The sequence below is a fragment of the Myotis nattereri genome (genome assembly GCF_964212035.1).
Source record: "Myotis nattereri genome assembly, chromosome: 11".
NCBI lineage: Eukaryota > Metazoa > Chordata > Mammalia > Chiroptera > Vespertilionidae > Myotis > Myotis nattereri.
The window spans coordinates 41,999,043-42,024,571 of record NC_138086.1 but is presented as its reverse complement, the minus strand read 5'-3'; the positions used below and the strand labels follow the sequence as shown (position 1 = coordinate 42,024,571).

At 37.5% G+C, this 25,529-nt stretch overlaps 1 protein-coding gene across 2 annotated transcripts; it reads right to left on the bottom strand.

Annotated features, from left to right (window-relative positions):
• Window positions 1-367: 367 nt before the first annotated feature.
• On the bottom strand, window positions 368-25,529 carry DBF4 (DBF4-CDC7 kinase regulatory subunit). Of its 2 annotated transcripts, XM_081102579.1 has the most exons (13): window positions 25,173-25,529; window positions 22,953-23,125; window positions 17,226-17,405; window positions 15,858-15,908; window positions 15,324-15,393; window positions 15,102-15,178; window positions 9,048-9,084; window positions 8,224-8,269; window positions 5,558-5,686; window positions 5,005-5,119; window positions 2,728-2,852; window positions 1,349-1,656; window positions 534-1,159 (listed from the first exon to the last, which is right to left on the bottom strand). In XM_081102579.1, the coding sequence occupies exons 1-13, from the start codon at window positions 25,216-25,218 to the stop codon at window positions 684-686; spliced, it is 1,833 nt and encodes a 610-aa protein (XP_080958705.1). In that variant the 5' UTR covers window positions 25,219-25,529; the 3' UTR covers window positions 534-683. The 2 variants fall into 2 exon arrangements, with proteins under 2 accessions (XP_080958704.1, XP_080958705.1); XM_081102578.1 differs by having other exon boundaries at window positions 368-1,656.

Sequence of the window (25,529 nt, the reverse complement as noted above, 5' to 3'; positions counted from 1 at the left end):
AAGCCCCCAACCTGGGCATGTGCCCTTGATCGGAATCGAACCTGGGACTCTTCAGTCTGCAGGCTGACACTCTATCAACTGAGCCAAACCAGCTAGGGCCATTGGACTCTATTTTAATAAACAATAGATAAAACCAGAATATCTGCTAAATTTACAATGTTAAATATTTAAAATATTTTTTTTTATTGATTTCAGAGAGGAAGGGAGGGAAACATCAATGATGAGAGAATACTTGGTTGGCTGCCTCCTGCACACCCCCTATTGGGGATCGAGCCATAACCTGGGCATGTTCCCCGACAGGAATCAAACTGTGACCTCCTGGTTCATAGGCAGACACTCAACCACTGAGCCATTGCAACCAGGCAATAATGCTAAATTTTTATATTCTCGAGATTTCACTTGACACTAGTTTTCAGTGTCATAAAGCACTTATTCATATTCTTATGAAACAATTATGAACAGAGTATATAAAAATGAGTCACAAATTTACCCTACAATTTTTCTATAATAAGTATTCAATTCTGTATAAAAATGTAAATATTACCTTTATTGTTAACATTTACATTTGGTTCTGTAAACAAAGTTGGCAAAAAAAAACAAAAACAACAACCTAAGAATTTCTATACATATTTATAAAAATTTCAGTATGATTTTTATCCCTTTTAAATTTATTTTTTTTAAATCTAAAAGCCAGTAAATGTAGAATTTGAAGGGAAAGAGGAAAACAGTGATGACAGATTTGAATTATCCTCCCTCCAAATATCAAAACCATCACATATTCCACCATTTTCGGTGTAGCTTGTGAAACCGAAAAATTCTGATGTCTCTTCACTAGTCTGAAATAAGTCTAGTAGAGACTGTGAACTACAAATTCTGTTTTCCTCTTGTGTAATAAGACATTCAGTTCTTTTCTTATCTAAATCCACATTTGGTTCCAGATTTTCTTTTTTATTTCTTCGTAATAATATTTTCACTTTCCGACAGATTTTACCAGAAGGTAAGCTATCCATATTCTTGATGTCACATTCATTGGGTTCCCCAAGACAACTTCGGGATGGAGTGTTTGCCTGAATAGTTCGGTGCTCCTGTGAACTGTTCACTGCCGACAGAGCATAATCATGACATATTAAATGAAGGTCCTTTTCCTTCAGATCCTTTGCTGGAAAAAGCACAACATCTGATTTTTGTTTTGGTTGAGATGCACTATTATCTATATTGAAATTAGAAACTTGTATAGATGTCTGTAGCCTACACAGACAATGATCTGTTCTTATTTCTTCCAAGTTGTTTTCATTTATAATTAATTTATGTTTAGAAATATCAAGAATGCATCCCTGTCCATTTTTACCTGGAAATAGATGTGTAAAATTTTGTTTTATGTCATTTTCAGCTGGATTTAACGTGGAATATTGATTTTTTTTCTCAACAAGTCCTCTCAATTCATCTGAAGGGCTAGCGATGTGCTCTGAAATAAACACAAGCTCCTCTTCAGGTTGCTGGGTTTCTTTATATAGAAAACTCCGCTTGATCACCTGTACATTATTTTCCCTGAAGTCTTTCTGAGAAATAGGTTGCAATTCTAGCTTTTCTTTTGGTTCAAACTTTTTCAGGATATTTGCAGTAATAGGAGAAAGGGATCCAACGCTGCATTTTAATCTTTTTAGAAAAAAAGAAAAAGAATTGCCAAAAAAAAAATATTTCTTAGTAGTTAAACATTAAATTAGTAAAAATCTTTTAAAACTATTTACGAAACTTATTTAACTTAGGCAATATTACAAAAATACAGAAATATTAGCATTCAGACAAATTTAGATGCTTTTAAAGTAATAAACTTCTACAGATATAGCTGAAAACTCTAGAGTACCCCTCTTCCAATCCACACTCTTCCCTTCCAGCATCTTGAATGTGGTGTTTAAAACTCTTTCAACCATATAAATCAAACAAGATGATAGTAGAGAGATTTGGGTCACTTTCATTATTCTGAAAAACTTCTTAACTTCTATGTTGTGATGTACATTAATTTTGTCTTTTCAAATTTAGTTAGCAATGTGGAATGAGCAATTATTGGGAAACCTAAGGCAGAAACACATACAGTGAGTCCTCGGGTTACATTAGAGATCCCTTCCTACAGCACAACGTAACGCAATTTTCACCCTAAGTCGGAACCCACCTACATCAGCACCTACGTCACGCACATGGAGCACAGACACAGCAGTAATGAAGTGAAACAGTAAAAAAAATTTATAAGAAAGATAACAATTCCTGACCTTTACTTGTGGTAAATAAATAATAAAAAACATAAAGCACATATGAACATATGTCGAAATGACAGAACTTTTTTTTTTATAAATAAATGGGATATGGCGACGTAACCACGAAACGACGTACATTGAGTCTGACGTAACCCGAGGACTGTCTATATTAAACTGGTTATTCCTTAATCAATTAGGTTGTTATCTGTACAAGCTGATTCTTATGGTTCACAAAGCCTAAAATATTTACTATTTTTAAAAAACCCTCCTCTAGACTATAATGTTAAAATGAGGACCTTAAAAGTAATCTAAAATACACACTTTTAGAAGTAAAGAGGAGAGAGGAAAGAAGTAATCAATCCTTAACCATATTGACATTCTCAAAATATATATTCCATCTAAGAATAGGAAACTTTGGATTTATTTTTAGTTTAAGAAAATAGTTTAAAATTTAAAACTTAGGTGGATAAATTACCTTTTCTTTTTAGGCATGTCCCTTTCATGTTCCACAAATTCAAAAACTAACTTAGATACAACGTTATCAACAACTTGATAGTGATTACTCTGTGCAAAATTTCTGTGTTGCTCAGTTAAGAGATGCTAAAACAAAACAAAAAGCATATAAATTATAAAATTATATTTTTAAATCAACAGATACCTTTTTTTGTTCAGGTTTTCTAACATTTGCATGTCCCTAAAATTAAGTTTCTAATAACTACTCCAAAGTAATACCTTTCACTAGAACTTCGTAGGATGACAGAAGTAAACGCTAACTTTGAGAAACCACCAGAACTACAGCTGACCCTTGAACACAGAGGTTGAGGGGTGCCGACTCCCTCCAGCCAAACCATGTATAACTGCTCCAGTGGTCTCTCTGCATCTCCCCTCCCCAGATAGCAAAATCCGAGATGCTCCAGCTCCCTAACTATGTAAAACAGCATAGGCCAATGCATACCGGCAACCCTCAGCATCCACAAACTCCCAATTTCGGATCAAAAACAGTACAGGTATTTCTTTAAAAAAAATAAATAAAATAATCCATATTTCAGTGGACCCATGCAGTTCAAACCCGTTTGCTCAAGGGACAACCTTACTTTGCTTTTCAGTCTTCCATTTTTCAATAAAAAAAATCAAATACTAATTTGTGGTTTCAATGTAACTGAAAACGAACTATATCAGAAATCTGAAGATAAAGATGGAGAAAAAAAAATAACTTTTACAGTGCTCTAATACTTTGAGAACACTTTTCCCTTTAATACTTTATTTTAGCCTTATACAATTACCATTAAATAAGATAGGGCTTATAAAATATCCAGTGAATAAAATGTTATAATTAATACACAAGAATCCAAAACAAGAAGCTATAAGGTAGACTGAACACACAAATGAAATACAATGAATGCTGTCAGGAATAAAAATAATCTTTAAAAAGGAACACATTGAGAATAGGCAGATGATTCCATTATTCAGTGCTTATAATGGAGAATAGAGAGAAGTAACTATTAATTTTAAGAGTGGTCAAGAACAAACATAAATTAATTCAGTGTATTGGAATAAAACTCACAGGAAACAAAGTTCCTTTTGAATAGGTGGAATCACCAGGCTAATTCTATTTGTTTGATTGTTAATCAGGGAGTTATATCCAAAAGCCTATACCAAGATGATCATAGAAGAACCTCTATCTCAGTGGTTTTCAACCTTCCTAATGCCACGACCCTTTAATGCAGTTCCTCTTGTTGTGGTGACCCCAACCATAAAATTATTTTCGTTGCTACTTCATAACTGCAGTTTTGCTACTGTTATGAATCATAATGTAAATATCTGATATGCAGGATGTATTTTCATTGTTACAAATTGAACATAATTAAAGCATAGTGATTAATCACAAAAACAATATGAAATTATATATGTGTTTTCTGAATTACAAGTTGTAATAGTTCCCATCTTTAACTTTCTCTTTATCCCACATATCCTTCCAACTATTCCATTTCTTTCTGCTACTTCAAAGAATTGTCTTCATTTTATTCTCATCCTCCCATTAGTAAATCACCTGCCCATTTATTAATTGCTTAAGCCTGCGATATTATAGTCACCCATGACTCATCTCTCTTACTCCCAACATCCAATCCACTGACAAATCCCCTTGGCCTCACTTTTGAATTACATCCACAATCTGACCATGACTCCTGACTTCTACTTAGTCTAGGTCTCCATCATCTGTTCTTTGGTCCCAACAATCAGTTTAATTTAGCACTTTTGCATTGTTTATTTCAATATCTACAGGTCTTACTGTTCCCTCACTTCTCTCAGGCCTCTAACTCAAATATTACCTTATCAGTCAGGTATTCCTTATCTAATCTATGTAAATAGCAAAATCACCATTCCTGCTTTATATTTTCTCACAGTACTGACCTAAATATTCTCTCTATATATTCTTTATTCTTTTATTCTAGTTACCTATCTCCCCTCCTCCTCCAAAAAATGTAATCTTTATAAGGGCAGGGAATTGGTCTTTGTTCAATACTTGCTCAGCGTAGTGATTCTTACATAACAGATGCACAATAAATATTTGTTGAATAAATGAGTTAAAATGATTTTTCAATATATATTTCCCCACTTTGGGTTCTTAAAATTTCAGATAATTCTATCAAAAAGAAATATATACTACTTAATAATTTAATGTTATAACCACAATCAGATATCTATTCATAGCTTTAAAAATATCAAACCCCAAACATAAAATCATGCATACAGTTTCGAGATCTTCATATTTTTGCAAGCAACATTCACAATATCCTTTTTTTTTCTTTTCTTTCAATTGGAGTTGAGTTGGGATTCCATCACATTTATCGCCATCCATTTGGATTCTGATAGAAATATATGATAAAAGGATTAACTGCTGAACATAAGGAATAATACAAATCAAACAGAATCTGCCGTAATCTGCAGAGTTTTCTATCAACAAATATTTGCAACGTTTTTCTTTTTAAACAATTGAGAAGCAAACTAAGAACATAATGATGATTCTTGAGCATATTTCAGATCACTTAAGAAAAACAACACATTTTAATTATTTGCAATTTCAATTCCTCTTCCCCCCATCTATCTAGTTTCTAAATGTGAGACACTTAAAAGAAATTCAGACTTAAAATCTATCCAAGTGGCAATAAAAATATATGGGGTGGGGGGACCCTAAGAGCGAACGAACACACACACACACACACACACACACACACACACACACGGCATTAATTATTTTCATGTTTGTTTAAGTGGATAAAAAGTTACTTAAAGGTTAAACCAACCTTAGTTTAACCTGAGTTTGCTTTTGGATGTTAGATGGCTTATCTATATCAAATGGACTGGAAGGCTTCTGAATAGAGTAATTTATATAAGGCATATTGGTCAGTTGAAGATAAAATGGTCTATAAAGTCTAAAAGAATAAAAAGAAAAACACATGAACATTTTTATGGTTAAAGAAAACACATTTGATGTTTTATATTTTAAAATCATGTAATTCATCTGGAATCTGAAATAAACAACAGAAATCAGTTAGACTTCCCTTCCCAATTCTAGACCCATTTTTTTTAACACATTAAAAACAAGCTTAATTGTGGCAAAATACACGTAACAAAATTTATTTACTACCTTAACCATTTTTAAGTGTACAGTCCCATCGCATTAAGCACATTCACAATGTTTTGTAACCAGGAACACTATCCATCTCCAGACCCTTTGCATCTTGCAAAACGGATTTTATACCCGTGAAACAATAACTCCCCATTCTTTTCCCCACCAGCCAGACAATTACTATTCTACTTCCTGTCAGTATGAATTTAATGACTCTAGGTACCTCATTAGATGGAATCATGCAGTTTTTTTTTCTTATTTCACTTTGCATAATGTCCTCACAGTTCTTCTACGTTGTAGCATGTGTCAGAGTTTCATTCATTTTTAAGGTTGAATAATATTCCATTGTCTACATATACATTATCCATTCATTTTGGCTATAGTGAATAATGCTATGAACATATATGTATGTGCATATATCTCTTCAAGACCCTGCTTTCTATAACTTTAGATATATACCCAGAAGTGGAATTGCTGGATATGGTATTTCTAATTCTTTTGAAGAACTTCCATACTGGTTTTTCCATAGCGGATGCAAAATTTTCCAATCCTGCCAACAATGCTCAACACTTATCTTCTGTTTTGTTTGTTTATAATGGCTATCCTAAAAGATATGAGGTATACTGTAGTGTAATGATTTGCATTTCTCTGATGAACAGCAATGCTGAACATCTTTTCATATGCCTATTGGTAACTTGTATATCTTTGGGGAAATGTCAAATCCTTTGTCCATTTTTAGGTCATTTGATTATCTGTTGTTGACTTTTTTATTTTAATCCTCACCTGAGGATATTTTTCCATTGATTTTTAGAGAGTGGGAGGGAGGAGGAGAGACAGAGAGAAACGATGTGAGAGAGACACATCCATTGGTTGCCTCCTGCACACATCCCAGGGAAATCGAGCCTGCAATGGAGATAGATGCCCTTGAACCGAATTGAACCTTCAGTCCTCAGGCCTACACTAAATCCACTGAGCCACACCGCCTAGGGCTTGACTTTATATCAATGCCTTATTAAACATATGATTTGCAAATATCTTCTCCCATTCTATGGGTTCCCTTTTTCACTTTGTTGTAGCCTTTGGTGTACAGAAATTTATAATTTTGATGTAGTGCAATTTTTTTTTAAATCTTTTATTGCTTGTGTTTTTGGTCTTATATCCAAGAAATCACTGCCAAATCCAATGTCATAAAGCTTTCCCCTAGTGTTTTTTTCCAGGAGTTTTACAGTTTTGGGTTTTTAAGCCATTTTGAGTTTTGAAAACAAACAAACAAATGTCCTTCCCCCACTAAATGATCTTGACATCCTTGTCAACATGTGAAGATTTATTTCTAGGCTCTTTATTCTATCTCACTGGTCTATATATCTGCCTTTTTTTCAGCACCAAACTATTTTGATGACTGTAGTTTTGTACTAAGTTTTGAAATCAGGAAGTACAGATCTCCAACTTTGTTCTTTTCAAGACTGCTTTGGGTGTTCAGGGTCCTGTGAGATTCCATATGAATTTTAGGATAGATTTTTCCCTTTCTGTTAAAAAAGTCATTGGGATTCTGACAGGGAATGCACTGGATCTGTAGATCACTTTGGATACCACTGACATCTTAACAAGATGAAGTGTTCACATTCATGAACATGGAATATCATTTATTGATGTCTTCTCCAGGCCTAATTTTGAATTGCAGCCCCGCCCCCCATAATACATTTCATAAACAGAAGCATTCAACACACATTAATCACCTCAGTGAGTACCCAAGAGAATTAATTACACATCTAAATGAGTAATTAACCACACATGTCTGAATAACTGGAAAGTCAAGGTAAAGAAATATGATTCCTCCATGCCAACTTAATTCGCTCACACCTTAATTTTCATTAATATTATCCTATAATATATGAGAGTGAGTTTAGAAAAACTACCACATAAAATGTTAAGACTCAGCCATGGTCAGGCAAGTTCAGCTGGTTAGAGCATCGTCCCGATACACCATGGTTGTGGGTCTGATCACATATAAGAAATCAACCAATAAATTCCTAAGTGGAACAACAAATACATGTTTCTCTCACACACTCTCTCTAAAATAAAAAAGTTAGACTCAGATTTGTATTTCCAAATAGCAACTAATAATTTCTTTTTAACAAATGTAGAAGCAATTATTAAGTAGTTGTTATAAATCATATGGTACTGTATTTACCCAGATAATGGTTATTTGAAACTAGAGGCCCAGTGCATGAAAATTCATGCACTGGAGGGGGGGAGTCCCTCAGCCCGGCCTGCCCCTTCTTACAGTCTAGGAGCCCTCAGGGACCGGAGGCGACCGGCAGATTGAACTTAGATACTTACTGGCTCATATCTTCCACCTTTAGAAAAGGCTTTTTGAGTCTACCTGCTTGAAAACATATTAAAACATGGTATTAGATATTACAAATCCATGATTTAAAACAAACAAACAAAAAACTACTCTGGTTAAAAAACAAAACAAAACACACAAAAAAATCACCAACTATGTACCCATTATCCATTTCATTTCAATTAGTTTTAAATCTCAGGCGAGTTATTTTACAATGTCAATCCATTTCAAAATAACAGAAGCTCCGTCTATATTCTGAGATTCTGAAACTAAATGGACACCCCCCCCTGCCCCGCCCCCCACCATAGACCTACGAGTAGAATTCAGGAGGCTCAAGAGGTTCAACAGGAAAAAAAACAAATTCAACTTTTATTTTTACTAACTTCTAACTGAAATTTGACATTTCCTCAAATTATTCATATAAGTATTACCAGTGCTGGTAATTTTGATACAAATCAAAACAGGTATTTTCCTATCATATTAATTACTACAGATATCTCAAAGCATCATTTATGTTCATCACTTTAAAATTACAGTAATCAGAATCAGTTTTAGAGCTTGACTTTAATGTGTAATTAAAGCATGTAATATTATTTTTTCATTAAAAATTCTGTTAACTCAATCCAATATTATTTTCTTAGTAAACTAATAATTAAAAAAATGTATTTTTTAAACAGATTGCTACATGGGTACAGGTTCTTAAAAAGACTAGGAACTACTGAGTAAGTCATCTGAAGTTATTTACATGATTTTTAAGAAAATTATGTTCTGTTTTCTATAGCAAACCAAACACATTTAAGTATATCAAAATACTTACTTCTTGTTTTCTGTATGCCAACACCTACTCTTTTCCCCTAAAAAAAAAAAAAAAAAAATTGATAGTGAAAATACTGGGTTTGATAGTATAGTGAAAATTGCAATTACCCTTAAATTATATTTTTAAAACCATATAGGAAAAGAACAATATAAAACAAAAAAAATTCATTATAGTCTATCAATTCCAGTCAAGCTGGAATACATCCAATCCCATTGATTATAACCGAAGACTGAACATAATACAACTAGGGGCCCGGTGCACGAAATTCGTGCACTGGGTGTGTGTGTGTGTGTGGGGAGGGGGGGGGAGTGTCCCTCAGCCCAGCCTGCCCCCTCTCACATACTGGGAGCCCTCAGGCGTTGACCCCCATCACCCTCTGATCTCCTGATCGGCCCCTTGCCCAGGCCTGACGCCTCCGCCAGAGGCGTCAGGCTTGGACAGGGGACCCCCATCTCCCCCCGATCACTGGCTCTGGCCCCCGCCCAGGTCTGAGGCCTCTGGCCCAGGAATCATGCCTGGGCAGGGGACTCCCATCTCCCTCTAATCGCTTGCTCCACCCCCCGCCCAAGCCTGACGCCTCTGACCCAGGCTTCAGGCCTGGGCAAGGGGACCATCATATCCCCCCAATCCCCGGCTCCGCCCCCTGCCCAGGCCTGATGCCTCGGCCAGAGGAGTTGACCCTCATCACCCTCCGATCACCAATCACCAGATCGGCCCCTTGACCAGGCCTGAGGCCTCCGGCAGAGATGTCAGGCCTGGGCAGGGGACCCCCAGCTCCCCGCGGTTGCAGGCTCTGCCCCTGCCCAGGCCTAACGCCTCTGGCCTAGGTGTCCAGCCCAGGCAGCGGGGACCTGCAGTGGCAGCGGGGGGTGCCGCGATGGTGGGCTCCGCTTTAGGCCCAGGCAAGGGACCCCTAGCTCCTGGGACTGCCAGCTTCGACCTTGCCCAGCTCCCATCGCTGGCTCCACCCCTACTTCCTGCTATCACTGGCCAGGGCGGCAAAGGCGCCTGATTCTCCGATCATGGCTGCCCCCCAGCTCTTAGCTCCCCCCTGGGTTTCAGATCACTGTCAGTAGCAGGGGGCTTCTTCCTGCTTTCCCTTTCGCCTCCCTGCATTGTGCCTACCTATGCAAATTAGCCGCCATCTTGTTGGCAGTTAACTGCCAATCTTAGTTGGCAGTTAATTTGCATATAGCCCTGATTAGCCAATGAAAAAGGTATCGCCGTATGCCAATTACCATTTTTCTCTTTTATTAGTGTAGATAAGCAACTACCTGCAGACTGAAAAGTAAACAGAAGCAAGAATATTGTTGAAGGAAGTAAAAACTTAGAGAGAGACTACCTTTAGGGGGTAAGTTTCCCATCCCCCCATCTTTCTCTTGCAATTTTGCCTTAAGGACAAACCAGCCTACAGTCACGGAGTTGGTGGGAAGAGTGAAGCCAGTGATTACCTTTCCTATGCAAACCCCATCTTTCTACCTAGAAAGAACCTGGAAAGAGGCTCCTGCAATCCAAAGATTACAAAGAGAATCACTGTATTATGTTCTTTTTGATTTCTCCCACCTTTTTGCCCTTTGGGTGGGCCCCAGTTATGAAATTGCAATTGTAAAAGTACCACAAGCAAATGAAATTGAGAAACCATGACTTTCTGACTAGAGAAACTATAAAAAGGGTTACTTCATAGTGGAGAGTGAAGGGGAAACCACAGATAATAGCAAGCTGGAGAAGGGGATCCCTAATTCCCTGTATAAATCCACATAAAAACCGGGGTTAACTCTAAGCTGCATATTCTAAGGACAGATACAAAGCAAGAGCTTTGAAAATTGGAACTATAAGATTCAAACTACACTGCCCAAGTCTTGGGCTAATCTATAAGTGATGCATATGCAGAACAAACAGAAAGCTCCATACAAGTCTTTGAAAACAGAAACCGAGATTAGACCTGCCATCTAATTTGAGACAGAACTGATAGTCTGAACCAAACTTGATGACTGCCTGCAGCAGCAACAAAAATCAACTTTCTTTAAAGTATTATCATAGATCTGGAGCCTATACAACATTTACAATGTCTAATACGCATTCAAAAACTATTTGATAATAGTTTATTCTTATACTGGAGGCCCGGTGCACGAAATTCATGCATGGGTGTGTGTGTCCCTCAACCCTCTCCAATCTGGAACCCCTCGAAGGATGTCCGACTGCCGTTTAGGCCCAATCCTACCGGAATAGGGCCTAAACGGGCAGTCGGACATCCCTCTCACAACCCAGGACTGCTGGCTCCCAACCGCTCGCCTGCCTGCCAGCCTGATAATCCCCTAATCACTCCCCTGGCAGCCTGATCGAAGCCTAACTGCTCCCCTGCTGGTTCGATTGCCCCCAACTACCCTCCCCTGCAGGCCTGATACCTCCCAACTGCCCTCCCCTGCTGGCCTGATTGCCCACAACTGCCCTCCCCTGGCGGCCATCTTGTGTGTTGGGGTGATGGTCAATTTGCATATTACCTCTTTATCAGATAGGATTATTTATTAATTATTGTATTATTTTTCCATACAAACAATCATAAACCTACTTCTGAACACCCTGTATAATAATAAAAAGATCCATTCACCAAGAAGACATAAAAATATTAGATGTGTACACACTTAACAATGCTCAGGACAAAGAATAAGTCATTAAGGTAAAATTTAAAATATTTTTAATTAAACAAAGATGAAAACAGGACATGTCAGCAACAGAAACTCTCATTCATTACTGGTGGGAATGCAAAATGGGATAGCCATTTTGGAAGACAGTTTCTTATAATACTAAAAACACTCTTACCATATGATCCAGTAACCATGCACCTTAGTATTTATTCAAATGAGCCGAATACACAAAAACCTTCACATGGATATTTATATCCTTAATCTATATCCATAACTGGCAAACCTGGAAGCAACCAAGATGTCTTTTGGAAGGTGAATGGATAAACCATGGCATATCCAGACAATGGAATTTTCAACTATAAAAACAAATGAGCTACCAAGTCATGAAGACAGGAACTTTTAAATGCCTAACACTAAGTGAAGAAGCCAATCTAAAAGGCTATATATATACTGTGATTCCAACTGTATGACACTCGGTAAAAGGTGAAATTATGGAAACAGTACAAAGATCAGTAGTTGCCAGAACTAAGTGGGAAGGGAGGGGTGAATAGATGGAGCGTGGAGGGTTTTTAGGGCATTGAAATTATATTTTAGGGTACTGTATGGTAGACATGTCACTATACATTTGTCTAAACTGAAAGGCAAAAGTGAACCCTAACGTAAACTATGGACTCTGAGTGATGATGACTTAATATAGGTTCATCAATTAGTACTACTCTGTTGTAGATTATTGATAGTAGTAGATGTTGTGCGTATACTGAAAACAAGGGGTATAAGGGAATATCTGTATCTTCTACTCAATTTTACTGTGAACCTAAAGAAGCTCTAAAAAATAAAGTCTAGCTCTGGTTGATGTGGCTTCAGTTAGTTGGAGTATCATCCTACACACCAAAGGGTCAGAGGTTTGATTCCCAGTTGGGGCATACACCTAGGTTTTGGGTTTGGTTTCAGTTGGGACATATATGAGAGGCAGTTTCTCTCTTACATCAATGCTTTGCTCCCTCTCTCTCCCCTACCTTCCCCTTCCCCTCTCTCTAAAATCTGGAAACATATCCTCGGGAGAGGATAAAATAAATAAAGTCTATATATTTTTAAAAATCTAATATAAAATGTTTGGGATGAAGCTAAAGCAGAGCTTAAAGGGAATTTACAGTAAAGGTGGTTCTTTAAAAAGGAGAAATAAAATAAAACTAGCCAGGCTGACCAAGAAAAGAAAAAAAGGCATACGATAATGATATTAGGAATGAAAGAGGAGACATCATTACAGACCCTATAGACATTAAAGGCTTAATAAAGGATTATTACAAACACTTTTGCCATCAATTTGACAGTTTTAACAATATGTACAAGTCCTTTGAAAAACACAAACTACCAAAGTACACTCAAGAATAAATAAACAACCCAAGGTTCCTCTGTCTAATAAAGAAATTGAATTCATATTTGAAAATGTCCAACATAGAAAATTTCACACCCCAATAATCTTACTGGTAAATTCTACCAAACATTTAAAAAGTAAAACCGATTCTACAAAAACTTGTCTAGAAAATAGAAGAGAAATACATTCTAGCACTTTATAAGCACAGCATTATCTTGACATTGAAATCAAAGACATTGAAAGAAAAAGATGACCAATATTTCTCAGGCAAATATATGCAAAAAATCCTCCAAAAAAAAAAAAACACCCAAAACATGTTTCTGGTTAACTGGAAAGGGGGGGGGGGTACCTCAAAGCACTTTAAATAAATTAGTGGAGCAAATACATTTATCCAACTTTAAAAATTAACGAGAGTATTTGTGAGAATATAATTAATGTGTTAAAATTTGTGGTATGTCTAAGTTTATTGCTGTCCATTTAAGGCCCATAAATGCACCTTCATTGAAAAGTTTTACGTTTTAGTACTTGGCAAACCAAAATTATTCCAGAAACATTTTTTTTTTTCTCATTCAAAAAACAAACAAAAAAACCTGCCAGAAGTGGAATCAAGTTGACCAATTAATCACACATCCTGGATTATAGAGATATTTGGTATTTTTATCATGTTTGTTTGGAGAGAAAAGTAAGATATTTTTCACACCCATGTAAAACAGTGGTCTGGGAGCATATGGGAAGGAAACCGATTGACTGCCCATCTCTCCCTTCCTCTTTCTCTAAAATCAGTAAAAACATATCCTTGGATGAGAATTAAAAAAAACCCAGCTTTTAACTTTTTTTCCTAGTACCTGGCACACAATAGACACTGAGTATTTGTTGAATACTAAATGAACAATAGAGGTTACATGTGTAATCAACACCTAGCATTTAAAGATAAGACAAATCTGAACCCTCATAAAGTTTATATTGGATTTAAGGCACTGAAACCTGTTAATAAGTATCTTTTAAATCTTCCGCTCTTCTTCTATTACTACTTTTAAGCAGGCTTTCAACCTTTTGCCTGATTACAGACATATCATCCCAGAATACTCAATATGTGTGTGTATTCAGAATCCATAAATGTCCTTTTGAGTTTAAATTTCCATCTACTTTTCTGTTCAATCCAAATAATTTGCAAAGTGCAGTAGCATATTTAGCATATTTCAATAAAGGAATATCCACCCATCATTTTGCAAAAATCTGGGAATAGTCATTTGGAAATTTTTTTTTACTTGTAAATGAGACAACCAAACAAATAAAATATTAGCAATTTTATTTAAATACTAAGTAAATTATTTGTTCCTTTCTGAACTGTTTATATTTTATATAAATTAAAATTTATTAAAAATGTGAAGTCACAAAGACTTTATGAATCATTGTATATAGCATGCATATATGGGTATTCATGATGTAAAATATTTCTTAATGAAAATTGTGTTCAAAGAGTTCAAAGGCCAATGTCCAACTGCTAGTCTTGCCAGCAAATATTCTTTACTGGCAATCAGATCTTTCCAAAATGCCTATCCAATCAGTTCCTCTGTTAATAATTTCGCAATAAATTTCCAAACCCTTCAAGAAAAAATCTACTCCTTTATATAGTGTACAAACTCCTCTATACTTTTATCTGAACCCGCTAATTTTTCCAGCTTCATTTCTTGTCATTCTCTTGCTCTAAGAGTCAATATGTATTACAATACAGAAAATTTGCAAAAACATGCCATCCTAGTTATGACTTATGTCTTTACATACATTCTTCTATAAAATTTATTTTCCTTTTAGATCATATTCATTTAAGGATTGAGTGAAGAGAAGCCTACCACAAAAGAATGGTCTGACAGATAGACCCTATAATAGAACTATGAATACAGTATCCAAGTTTACCTTAGGATATTCTGGCAATAATATATTCTACTTGGCAAAAAAAATCCAGATACATAAACAAAAACCAAACTTGATCACTTTCTTTAATTAACTTAAAAAGAAAGGAAAATAACATACCAAATCTCTTATAGCAGTGCTTGATTTCTTGAGTACACACAATTCCTTTTTCTTTTGTTCAATGTAGTATCTTATGTCTTTATTAGAAGAAAGAAGGGTTTAAGATTAGCATTTTACCTTTGGAGTTAACAGGTATTTCTTGCATTCAGAATTTTCACTATGTAAAGTTTGGAACCAAGGGAAAGAAATATATAAGAAATAAAATAAGGATAAAATCCTTACCATCAATATGAATAATTTTTACTCCCCACGATAAAGCATTTGACAATATACTATTTGAAGGAATAAAATCCTGTAAAAACAAACAAACAAAATCAAAACAAAACAGTCTGATAGTTTTTCTAAGAAATTGCTATTTTAAATGAGCTGAATTTAAAAATTATTTGAAACAATGTCGCTGAACACTCTATAGTTACAACAGCAATGATAACGCCAGTTTTTCAAACCTGCTTAATACATTCCCATATTCTTGACAATTACTACACAATACAGCCTTACAGTTATTAGTTTCAAGAAATTATTCCATTTAAAAATACCAGGAGCTTCAGAAATCTTTAGTAATACTTTAAAAGACCACAAGATGGAGACGTTTCTTCATGAAAGTGGATTCTGTTCTTTGTAAAACAAGATACATGCTGTTATTTAGGCTTTTCCCATGAAAACAAGGAAAGATTTCAAGAACATCTATCTCTATTTTCTACTTGAGTTTTTAATAACAGAATATACACTGTTTTTAAAGTTACTACTTATACTTACATGATCCTTGATAGCTTTTTCAGCTAATAATTTTCCTCTGCTCAAACACACCTATAAAAAGACCAGAGAACAATCAAAAATAAAAGGTTTGTGCCTCATTGAAAAAGGGAAAAAGCTAAACTGAATTGAATGTTGTCGAGACCCAAGGTCAGTTCTTTAGTAAATTCTATTTAACATGAAAAATAAAATAGCTAGGTTCCTCTGAAACCGTCTAAAATTCAGTAAGTTTACATTTTAGTTTTCCATTAAACTAAAGATGTAACTGTATATATTGTTTTATATGGTATTTCACTTTTTAAACAAAGCACCAGAAAAGCAGTTGAAATGCTGAGTTACAATTAATTTGGAACTAGTCACTGGTGTCTAATCTCGTTCCTCCAAAAAGCATGAACTAAAAAGATATATTAGGCTTCCTTGTTCTCCTCTGTCTTTGACTTTTTTCTATGTATTTGTCTTTTTTTATCAAGTGATATTTCTTATGTAACTCATTTCTTCTATTCCCTGCCCCAATTTTTCTTTCTTCGCAAGTGGCTACAGTCGATAAGTTGAGATTTTAAAATGATAATTACATTTCAATCTAAAAATAAGATGAACATTTTAGTTTTTAATCTCTTCCCTTTTCCACATCAAATTAAATCAGTTTAATTTATTCTTCACTGTATCTTCCAACTTATTGACAAAGGAGTATAATGTCAACAAATCTAGAATAGGGGTTGGCAAACTTCTACACATTTTAGGCTCTCCTGGCTTTGTAGTCTTTCCCAGCTATCCAGTTCTGACTTTATTCATTTACATATTAACTGGTTGCAGGAAAGCAGTAAACAATCAGTGAATAAGTAAACACATGGGTATTATGGCTATGTTCCAATAAAACTTTGTGAACAACAAAATTTAAATTTCATTTCAATTCCACTTGTCACAAAATATTTTGATTTTCTCCCTATTTGAAAATGTAAAACCATGCTTTGGCTTGAAAGCTATAAAAAACAGGTGATGGGCTGGATTTGGCCAGTGGCCATAGTTTGCTAAGCCCTGCTCTAAAACAAACAAAATATTTCCATTTCTTCTTTAAACAATGACCCACTGTTACTTCTAAGTTATAAATTACTCTAAAAAATAAAGTCATACCATCATATCTAAATGCAAGGGTCTATTTTAGGAAGCAGAGTATATCTATACAAGCACTACTGGGGAAAAAAAAAAATCACCTTTCTGTCAGACAGCAGCCCTATTAATGACTGGAAAGCTACACATAATGTAGACATTGTTCTACCTAAGCAAACTCTGAGGCCAGCCTGCTCTTAAAAATCATAACATCCTCAGGCTGTAGCCTTTACGAGCGACTCAAAGCACATTTAAGAGACTTACTGAATCTGGAGACTTAAATGAACTTCCATCATGGCTGGGATGAGGTGAAGTGGTTTCTGCAGTATATGCAGATTCTGGACTTGGTACAGGAGAAATCTGTCCAAAGGTTTGGGCAAATTTAGCTTCCTTTTTATTTGAAATAAGATAACTGATATCTTTGCTGAGAAATTCTTCAACTCGCTAAAGAAAAACAAAGTATTTTTAAGTGAGTCATATAAATCAGGCTTTTATATGCTAAGCCAGCTTTTTACACCCTTACCCTTAAGAGTGTAAAATGGTTTGTTTAAAGAGAATTTCCCTGCTAAAATGCTTGAAAATCATTACTTAAATGTCTGAATTTAAAAACACATGTACCAAGGTCAGTATTATTGACAATCATTCCCATCCAAAGGCAGGAAAATTGAAATAAGTGAAAACAAATACTAAAGACTTCTAAAATATTTTAAACAGCTATACCTAAATTCTACAGGATCTCACAATATAAATAGGAAAATTTAAAAATGAAGCAAAGTATGTATTAGATGAATTAATTTCATGTAAGCATTAAGCAGAATGTCCGGCTAAGGCCAGCAGTCCCCTTGGATAAATGCAAATCACTACTTCCTTCCCCCACAGAATGTCTCTCATTCTGTGGGTTTTCATTAACCAGTATATAAAGTAAGTATTCACTTTTCTTAATTCCAGGGATTATAAACTCAAATGCCTACAAGGGCCAGCAGAAATATAAAGGAATATTTTCATTTTCATTAATACGTGGCCCTCACACTGCCAGAGTTTCCAATTTTTCAAGAGAAGCTCAATCTCCTACATGCTTCTAAAAATTGTGATAAAAATGACATAAAAGTTTAACCATTTTCAGGTGTATGATACAGTAGTACTAAGTACATTCATCATGTTGTGCAATCATCACCACGACCCATTTGCAGAACTTTTTCATCATTCCACCTGATACTGTATACATTAAACCAAACTTCCCATTCTCCTTAGCCCTTTTTAATCGCTATTCTACTTTGTTTCTGTGGATTTGACTATTCTATATACCTCATATTAAGTGGACTCCTGTATTTGTCCTTTTGTTTGGCTTATTTCGCTTAGCACAATGTTTCCAAGGTTCATCCACATTGTAGCATGGGTAGGAATTTCATTCCTTTTCAAGGTTGAATGATATTCCATTGTATGTAAATACCACATTTTGTTTATCCATTTATCTGCTAATATTTGGGTTGTTTCCTCCTTTTGGCTATTGTGAATAATGCTGCTAGGAACAGGGTCTTCAAGACCCTGCTTTTAATCCTTTTAGAAATATACACAGAAATAGAATTGCTTGATCATATAGTAATTTTATTTTATTTATTTATTTTTGAATATATTTTATTGATTTTTTACAGAGAGGAAGGGAGAGAGATAGAGAGCCAGAAATATCGATGAGAGAGAAACATCGATCAGCTGCCTCCTGCACATCTCCCACTGGGGATATGCCCGCAACCCAGGCACATGCCCCTGACCGGAATCGAACCTGGGACCCTTCAGTCCGCAGGCCGACGCTCTATCCACTGAGCCAAACCGGTTTCGGCTAATAATTTTATTTTTAATTGAGGAGCCTTCATGCTATTTAGCATAGCAGTTGCATTAATTTATAATCCCACCAACAGTGCACAGGAATCCAGTTTCCCCACATCCTTATTAACATTTATTTTTTTATAGTGACCATCCTAATGGATGAGAGATGGTATCACATGTAGTTTTGATTTGTATTTCCCTAATGATTAGTGATGTTGAGTATCTTTTCATGTGTTTATTCACTATTTGAAGATCTTTGGAGAAAAGTCGAATTATCCAAATTCTTTGCTCATTTTAAAATCAGGTTGTTGATTTGTAATCTTTATACATTCTGGATACTAGTCTCTTATTAGATATGTGATTTGAAAATTTTTTTTTCTCTCATTCTGTGGGTTGTCTTTTCACCTTCATAATGCTCTTTGATGAAAAAACCTTTTCATTTTTATAAAGTCCAATGTATCTGCTTTTTTTGTTTGCCTGTGCTTTCGGTGTCATATCCTAGGAACCAACACCAAACCCAATGCCATCAAGATTTTTCCTTATACATTCTTCTAAGAGTTTTAGAAGAATGTATTTTAATCTATTTTTAATTAATTTTAGCATATGATACACAGTAATGGTATAACTTCATTCTTTTGCATGTGGATATCTAGTTTTCCTAGCATCAGTTGTTGAAAAGATTGCCCTTTCCCTACTGAATGATCTTGGCAACCTATATATGATGATTGATTTCTGGTCTCTCTATTACAATGGTCTACATGTCTGCCCTTATGCTAATACTACACTTTCTCTTGGTTTTCCATTTCCTATAGCTTGAGTTACAACTCTTTAGTAGCGAATAAAGTATCATTTATAATTTGGCCCCTAAATAACAGTCTCTTGCCATTTTCCTTATCTAAATCCCAAATTCAAGTAATCTATAATAATAAAAGCATAATATGCTAATTAGACCAGACAGCCAAATAAGCTTCCGGATGTCATTCTGGACAAAGCTGCTGCGGCAGGGGCTAAGGCAGAGGCGGTTAGGGGTGATCAGGCAGGCAGGCAAACACTTAGGGACGCTCAGGCAAAGTGGTTGGGGGCAATCAGGCAGGCAAGCGGTTAGGAGCCAGCAGTCCTGGATTGTGAGAGGATGCAGGCAGGGCTGAGGGACCCTTCGCGCCCCCCCTCCACCCCTGTGCACAAATTTTGTGCACCGGGCCTCTAGTGGTATAATATTAGCTGCTGCTCGAACAAACCACACTGAAATTTGTTTGAATGTATTCTTTCCTCTAATGAAGTTTGTTCATTCTGGTATATTACCAGGCTTTCAAAACTCAGCTCAAACTCTCTCTCATGTAATTTCTAAAGGCAGAACCAATCATTTCCATCTCTATATTCTAATGGCAATTTCTACATAGTTTCTGTTAAAGTATTCATAATACTGCTGTTAATTATTTATTTAGGTGACTGATATTCCCATAGAATAAAAATTCCTATAGAACTAGACTACCTCTTAACTTATTTTTGCATCCCCAGCATCTAAAATAGTGCTGGCATATGGGAGACACTGGTGGAATAATTTCTGAATGAATTTCCACATCCAAATCATAATCCTTTTTTTAAAACAGAGTACAAATTGTGTCTGTAAAATGGCTTGCAAGATTCTTCAGCTGGCTGCAATCTTCCCCTCTTCTTGACCTTCTATGTTGTATTAAAATAATTGCACCCATACCATCTCTACCTAGCTGAGGGAAGATGGGCATAAGATTCATTTTAGACTGTAACAAAACACTTAATATACTATGCCCTGTACTGCTGACTTAGTTTTACCATGGTCTTCAATTTATTAGCAATTGCTATTTTCTTATGACTCAATGTCACAATAAACATCAAACAAGTAACTGTCTTCAAGTTCATGATATGGCCGGGTATCTGCCCTTATATCTTTCTTCTTCTCCAACTGCCCTATTTTAGTCCACAATGTTTAGACATAGACTTAAATGTGGCTGGTTCCATATCCTTTTTAGATGGTTTTGTAACAGTTACTTTCTCTGCCACAATTAAAGATATTTCCCCATTATGTCAGACTTCATTGCTGTGCTCTTTATGGTTGAATTTGTCAGAAGTGCACTCTCCAGAAAAATGGGGTATTTAGAGGTTTTCATTAAGACTAGAGAAAAGCCGAAATCGGTTTGGCTCAGTGGATAGAGCGTCGGCCTGCAGACTGAAGGGTCCCAGGTTCGGTTCCGGTCAAGGGCATGTACCTGGGTTGCGGGCACATCCCCAGTGGGAGATGTGCAGGAGGCGGCTGATCGATGTTTCTCTCTCATCGATGTTTCTAACTCTCTATCTCTCTCCCTTCCTCTCTGTCAAAAATCAATAAAATATATTTTAAAAAAAAAAAAAGACTAGAGAAAACAAATGCATAAAGTGGACAATTAAAGGACAAAGATGGTACTAATCTGAAGCAAGATTAATTATATATATAAAAAAAAGGCCTAAGTAATCCTAAAACATTAAATAAGCAAAGAATTTTAAGTAATATCTAATTCAACTAACTGGTACTTAAAGTTGAATCCTAAAACTCTTAAATTAGTGTCTAGAGGTCAAAGTTCCTTAATAATTCACTAGAGATCTTAACAGTCTTTTTTCAGTGGTAGAAGTAGTAATGTGCTAGGGACAGAAATAAGGACATCACTAAATTATTGGAAAGATAGTCTATGGAGAGATCAGAATTTGACAAAAACATTTTTTTTCCTGAAAAGGAATTAAGGAATCAAGTTAATAAGTCTATATTATCAAATGCATAAATTAATTCAAAATTTCTTCCAAGTGCCTTAGGAACTGATGGGGAGAGGTGAGAGGAGAGAAAAAGGGGGACAGGGCAGCAGTCCCAGCACTAGCTACTATACTGCTATTTTAGCTAGAGCAGTTCCCTTTTTACTGGCTTTACACTTTGGACATCTGAATATGATTTCATCTGAAGTGTTCCATTGCTAAAAACACAAATCTAAAGTCACAGATTTAGATCAGAGGGGCTAATGGTAATTCATCACATATGAGAAAGCTGCAAAACTGTGTAAGATAGTTTTTTTGTAACCATTAATTGCTAGAGAAACAGAATTGTGCAGCAGCATTGGAATCAGAGGTTAATTCAACGCTAGGCCAGTCATTTACCTTCTCCTGATCCTTAAATATATAATTTCTAAAATAAAGGGGTCTTTACTCAATGTCTAAGGTCCTCAAAAAATTAAGACACTCCTGATAGGTGGTCCGGTCAACTTGGTAGCAGGCCTATGTAAAACATGACTTTTAGGAATATAATCATATGGTTATTATGATATAGGATACTATGACAAAATGTGTTTGATGTTTTAAGAAAATGAATAGCAAAAAAATAAAATAGCTTTACAAGGATAGGTAAGTAAAACATCACAATAATAAATAATTTCAGTAAACTTGTTACTTGTGCTTCTGCAAATATCTACTCCTGGAAAGACAGGATCTGTTCAAGATGTTAACCTTAACAAATTCTAAGTGCAGCAGAGATCTTTTAAACAGGAAGAATTAGGAAATAAATTAATAAAATTTTAGACTTACTCACTAAAATTTACCTAATATTAATTAACTTTAAGCCCAAGAAAATCTTAGAATTTTACCCAAATTTTCTAATTTCCTAATCATTTACTCAATGTATAGCATAGAAAAGCAGGTTTTCCAAGTTCTTAATTCAAAATTCTGTTCCCTTAATGACATTCATTGTGCTGAGACTCATCACTCAAGAGCAATTTTACTTCTTAGGTTTTCCTGGTTCTGTAAATAACATTCTTTGTTTGCTAATCCAGACAAATTTCTGTAGCTCTCCAATAATCATAAGCAAGGAGTTCCTGGTATGGGGAAGACATCCAGCATTACAATGGAAAGACAATTAGCAGTTCCACCAGGACAAGGGAGTCTCACCTCACTTCACACTTTGTGAACTTTACACTATTTAAACTAATAATCATAGAAAACTGAAAGTTTTACTAGGCTACAAAGGTTAAAACAGATAGTTTTCCATTAATGATATAAAAAGTTTGCACTTGGTACTAATGATGTTCTCCAAAATGACATTTTAAACGATTATATATTAAAAAGTACTAGTTACAAATTTTTCCTTTTTTCCAGTGTATAATTCTGACTTACCCCTCCTAGATCCTTAATGTCCTTTTGCAGTTTTTCAGAAATGGTGACAGATGGTAAGTCGATGTAAAATATCTTTCCCCAAAGTGGCTTACATTTGGATTTTTCTGGTTTGTTAAGAGTTTTCAGAGATTTCAGAGATGGTCTGTTCTTTTCATTTTTGAGTTGGATTCCACCTATTGTTTAAACATTTAGAATTAGATGTTTTCTGCAGACAAAAAGAATTACAATGTTTTAAAAACAGTTTTGTACACACTAATCATATCACAGAGGGAAAAATCTTTATCCCACCCATTCAAGCCCTATTTCTTTGTGGTCCCACTTAAGATGATGGGAAAGTACCCAGTACAGTTTAACCGAACCTGTATTGCAAAGCAAGGATTGTTTACAGCCCATATCTGAGTCTGAAGGAAATAAATATTCACGCATTTATGTTTTATGTATGAAGGTAGGGAACCAGTACATAAAACCTTATTGAAAGATTTTCCTCCTCCTAAAATGCAAACTTCATGGGTATTTACTCAACAAACTATTTCTGGAGCATTGCCTTTCTGCTGAACAGTCAAAACAGGTACTTAAATGCTAAATGTTTGGCCCCATCAGTGCAGCTATGGGGCTCCAGTGCAGTGCGGCTAGGGGGCTCCAGTGCGGTGCAGCTCTGGTGCTCCAGTGCAGCTAGGAGGCTCCAGTGCAGTGCAGCTATGGTGCTCCAGTGTGGCTCTGGGGCTCCAGTGCAGCTATGGGGCTCCAGTGCAGCTATGGGGCTCCAGTGCGGCTCTGGGGCTCCAGTGCAGCTATGGTGCTCCAGTGCAGCTATGGTGCTCCAGTGCAGCTATGGTGCTCCAGTGCGGCTCTGGGCTCCAGTGCGGCTATGGGGCTCCAGTGCGGCTATGGGGCTCCAGTGCAGCTATGGGGCTCCAGTGCGGCTCTGGGCTCCAGTGCGGCTATGGGGCTCCAGTGCGGCTATGGGGCTCCAGTGCGGCTATGGGGCTCCAGTGCAGCTATGGGGCTCCAGTGCAGCTATGGTGCTCCAGTGCGGCTCTGGGCTCCAGTGTGGCTATGGTGCTCCAGTGCGGCTCTGGGCTCCAGTGTGGCTATGGTGCTCCAGTGTGGCTCTGGGGCTCCAATGCGGCTCGGGGCTCCAGTGCGGCTGGGAGGCTCCAGTGCTGCTGTGGGGCTCCAGTGCTGCTGTGGGGCTCCAGTGCGGTGCAGCTATGGTGCTCCAGTGCAGTTATGGGCTCCAGTGCGGATATGGTGCTCCAGTACGGTGCAGCTATGGGGCTCCAGTGCGGATATGGGGCTCCAGTGCGGCTATGGGCCCCGGGCTGAGCGTGCCCAGGGGTCGCCGGGGGATTCCCGGCGGCCCGTGTGGGCTTCAAACAGGGTGGGGGCCCTGCATGGGGCAGGGATCCATGTTCCCATCTCTCACCCCCTCCCCTTTCGGCTGTCTCTGCTCCTCCCTATCCAAAGTCAATAAAAACACACTTTTACTAAAAAAAAAAAAAAAAGTTAAACACGTAGCAATGCAAGAACCCTGACTCCACGAAGGACCTGGTCCTCAGAGATCCCGCACCGCGCGAGGTTTAGCTCATTGAGAGTCACCTCTCCGTGGAGAACTACATGAGGCCCCGGGTCACCATTCATCTCACTATTTCCAAGCCGCTTTCAAATTAACTTTCAGAACACAATCTGTTCGTAAGTTGGAGGTCACTAGCGAGTATAATATACACAGAGCAAGAAAGACTGAAAACGGAAGTTTGTTTATCTGTATGAAAACAGCGATGGTGGGTTTAAAGTACACATACTTATAGCTTCGTGAGGGAAGAACATAGAAGAATGGGACCAAGATCCCCCGCCCACTCCCTTCAATCAGGAAGCGGAAAGCCAGGAACGCCCGCTTCTCCACCGAGGGTCGCGCCGCGGCCTCCGTCGGCGCCCCGGCGAGGCCCCGGGTGCGCGCACTGTTCTCGGGTTTTAAACACGGGCACCCCGGCATTTGGGGGCCGCGGTTAGGGGCGTGGAGAGCGCCAGGGCTGCGCTCGAGATCCGTTCCCTTTTTGAGGCAAAACCCTGAACCAAGAAAACCTTCCGTTTAGGCCACAGAAAAGGACGCTCACGCCAGGAAAGCAGCAGGGCCCCGAAGGGAGGACGCCACAAAGCATCCATGGTGGAAGCGGAGGGAGGAAACCATTAAAGGGACGCAGGCGGAGGGGGGCTTCCTACCCTGGACATAGCCTTTGCTGTGGATCCTCATGGCTCCGGGGTTCATGGCAGCCGCCCAGCACCTACATGCTGGGTCCGGAGAGGGCGTCGCGCCGGGAGGCCGAGAGAACACGGTTCCCCGAGGCCCGGGGACCCGCCGGTCGCCTCCCCTTCCGCAGACCCGCACACCCGCGCTGGGGAGACACCAGGCCCGCTAGCCGGACTTCCGGGCCCGGGCCAGGCTCCAGGCTCAGAGGAAGACGGTCACAGGCATACACAACGGGCTGTGGCGGTTGAAGATTTGAAAACGCGTCACGAAGCCGCGGCGCCCAGACACGCGCCCCGCCTCCTCACGCCGCACGTCCCGACCCTCAAGCC

Excerpts from the sequence above, each read along its gene's own strand:
- DBF4 (XM_081102578.1), bottom strand. The coding sequence starts at position 25,218 with ATGAACCCCGGAGCCATGAGGATCCACAGCAAAGGCTATGTCCAGG. Across the intron at positions 9,085-15,101 it reads GCACTGCTATAAGAGATTTG|GGGAAAAGAGTAGGTGTTGG; the intron begins GTATGTTATTTT and ends TTTTTTTTTTAG. Across the intron at positions 5,120-5,557 it reads CAAACTCAGGTTAAACTAAG|AATCCAAATGGATGGCGATA; the intron begins GTTGGTTTAACC and ends TATTTCTATCAG.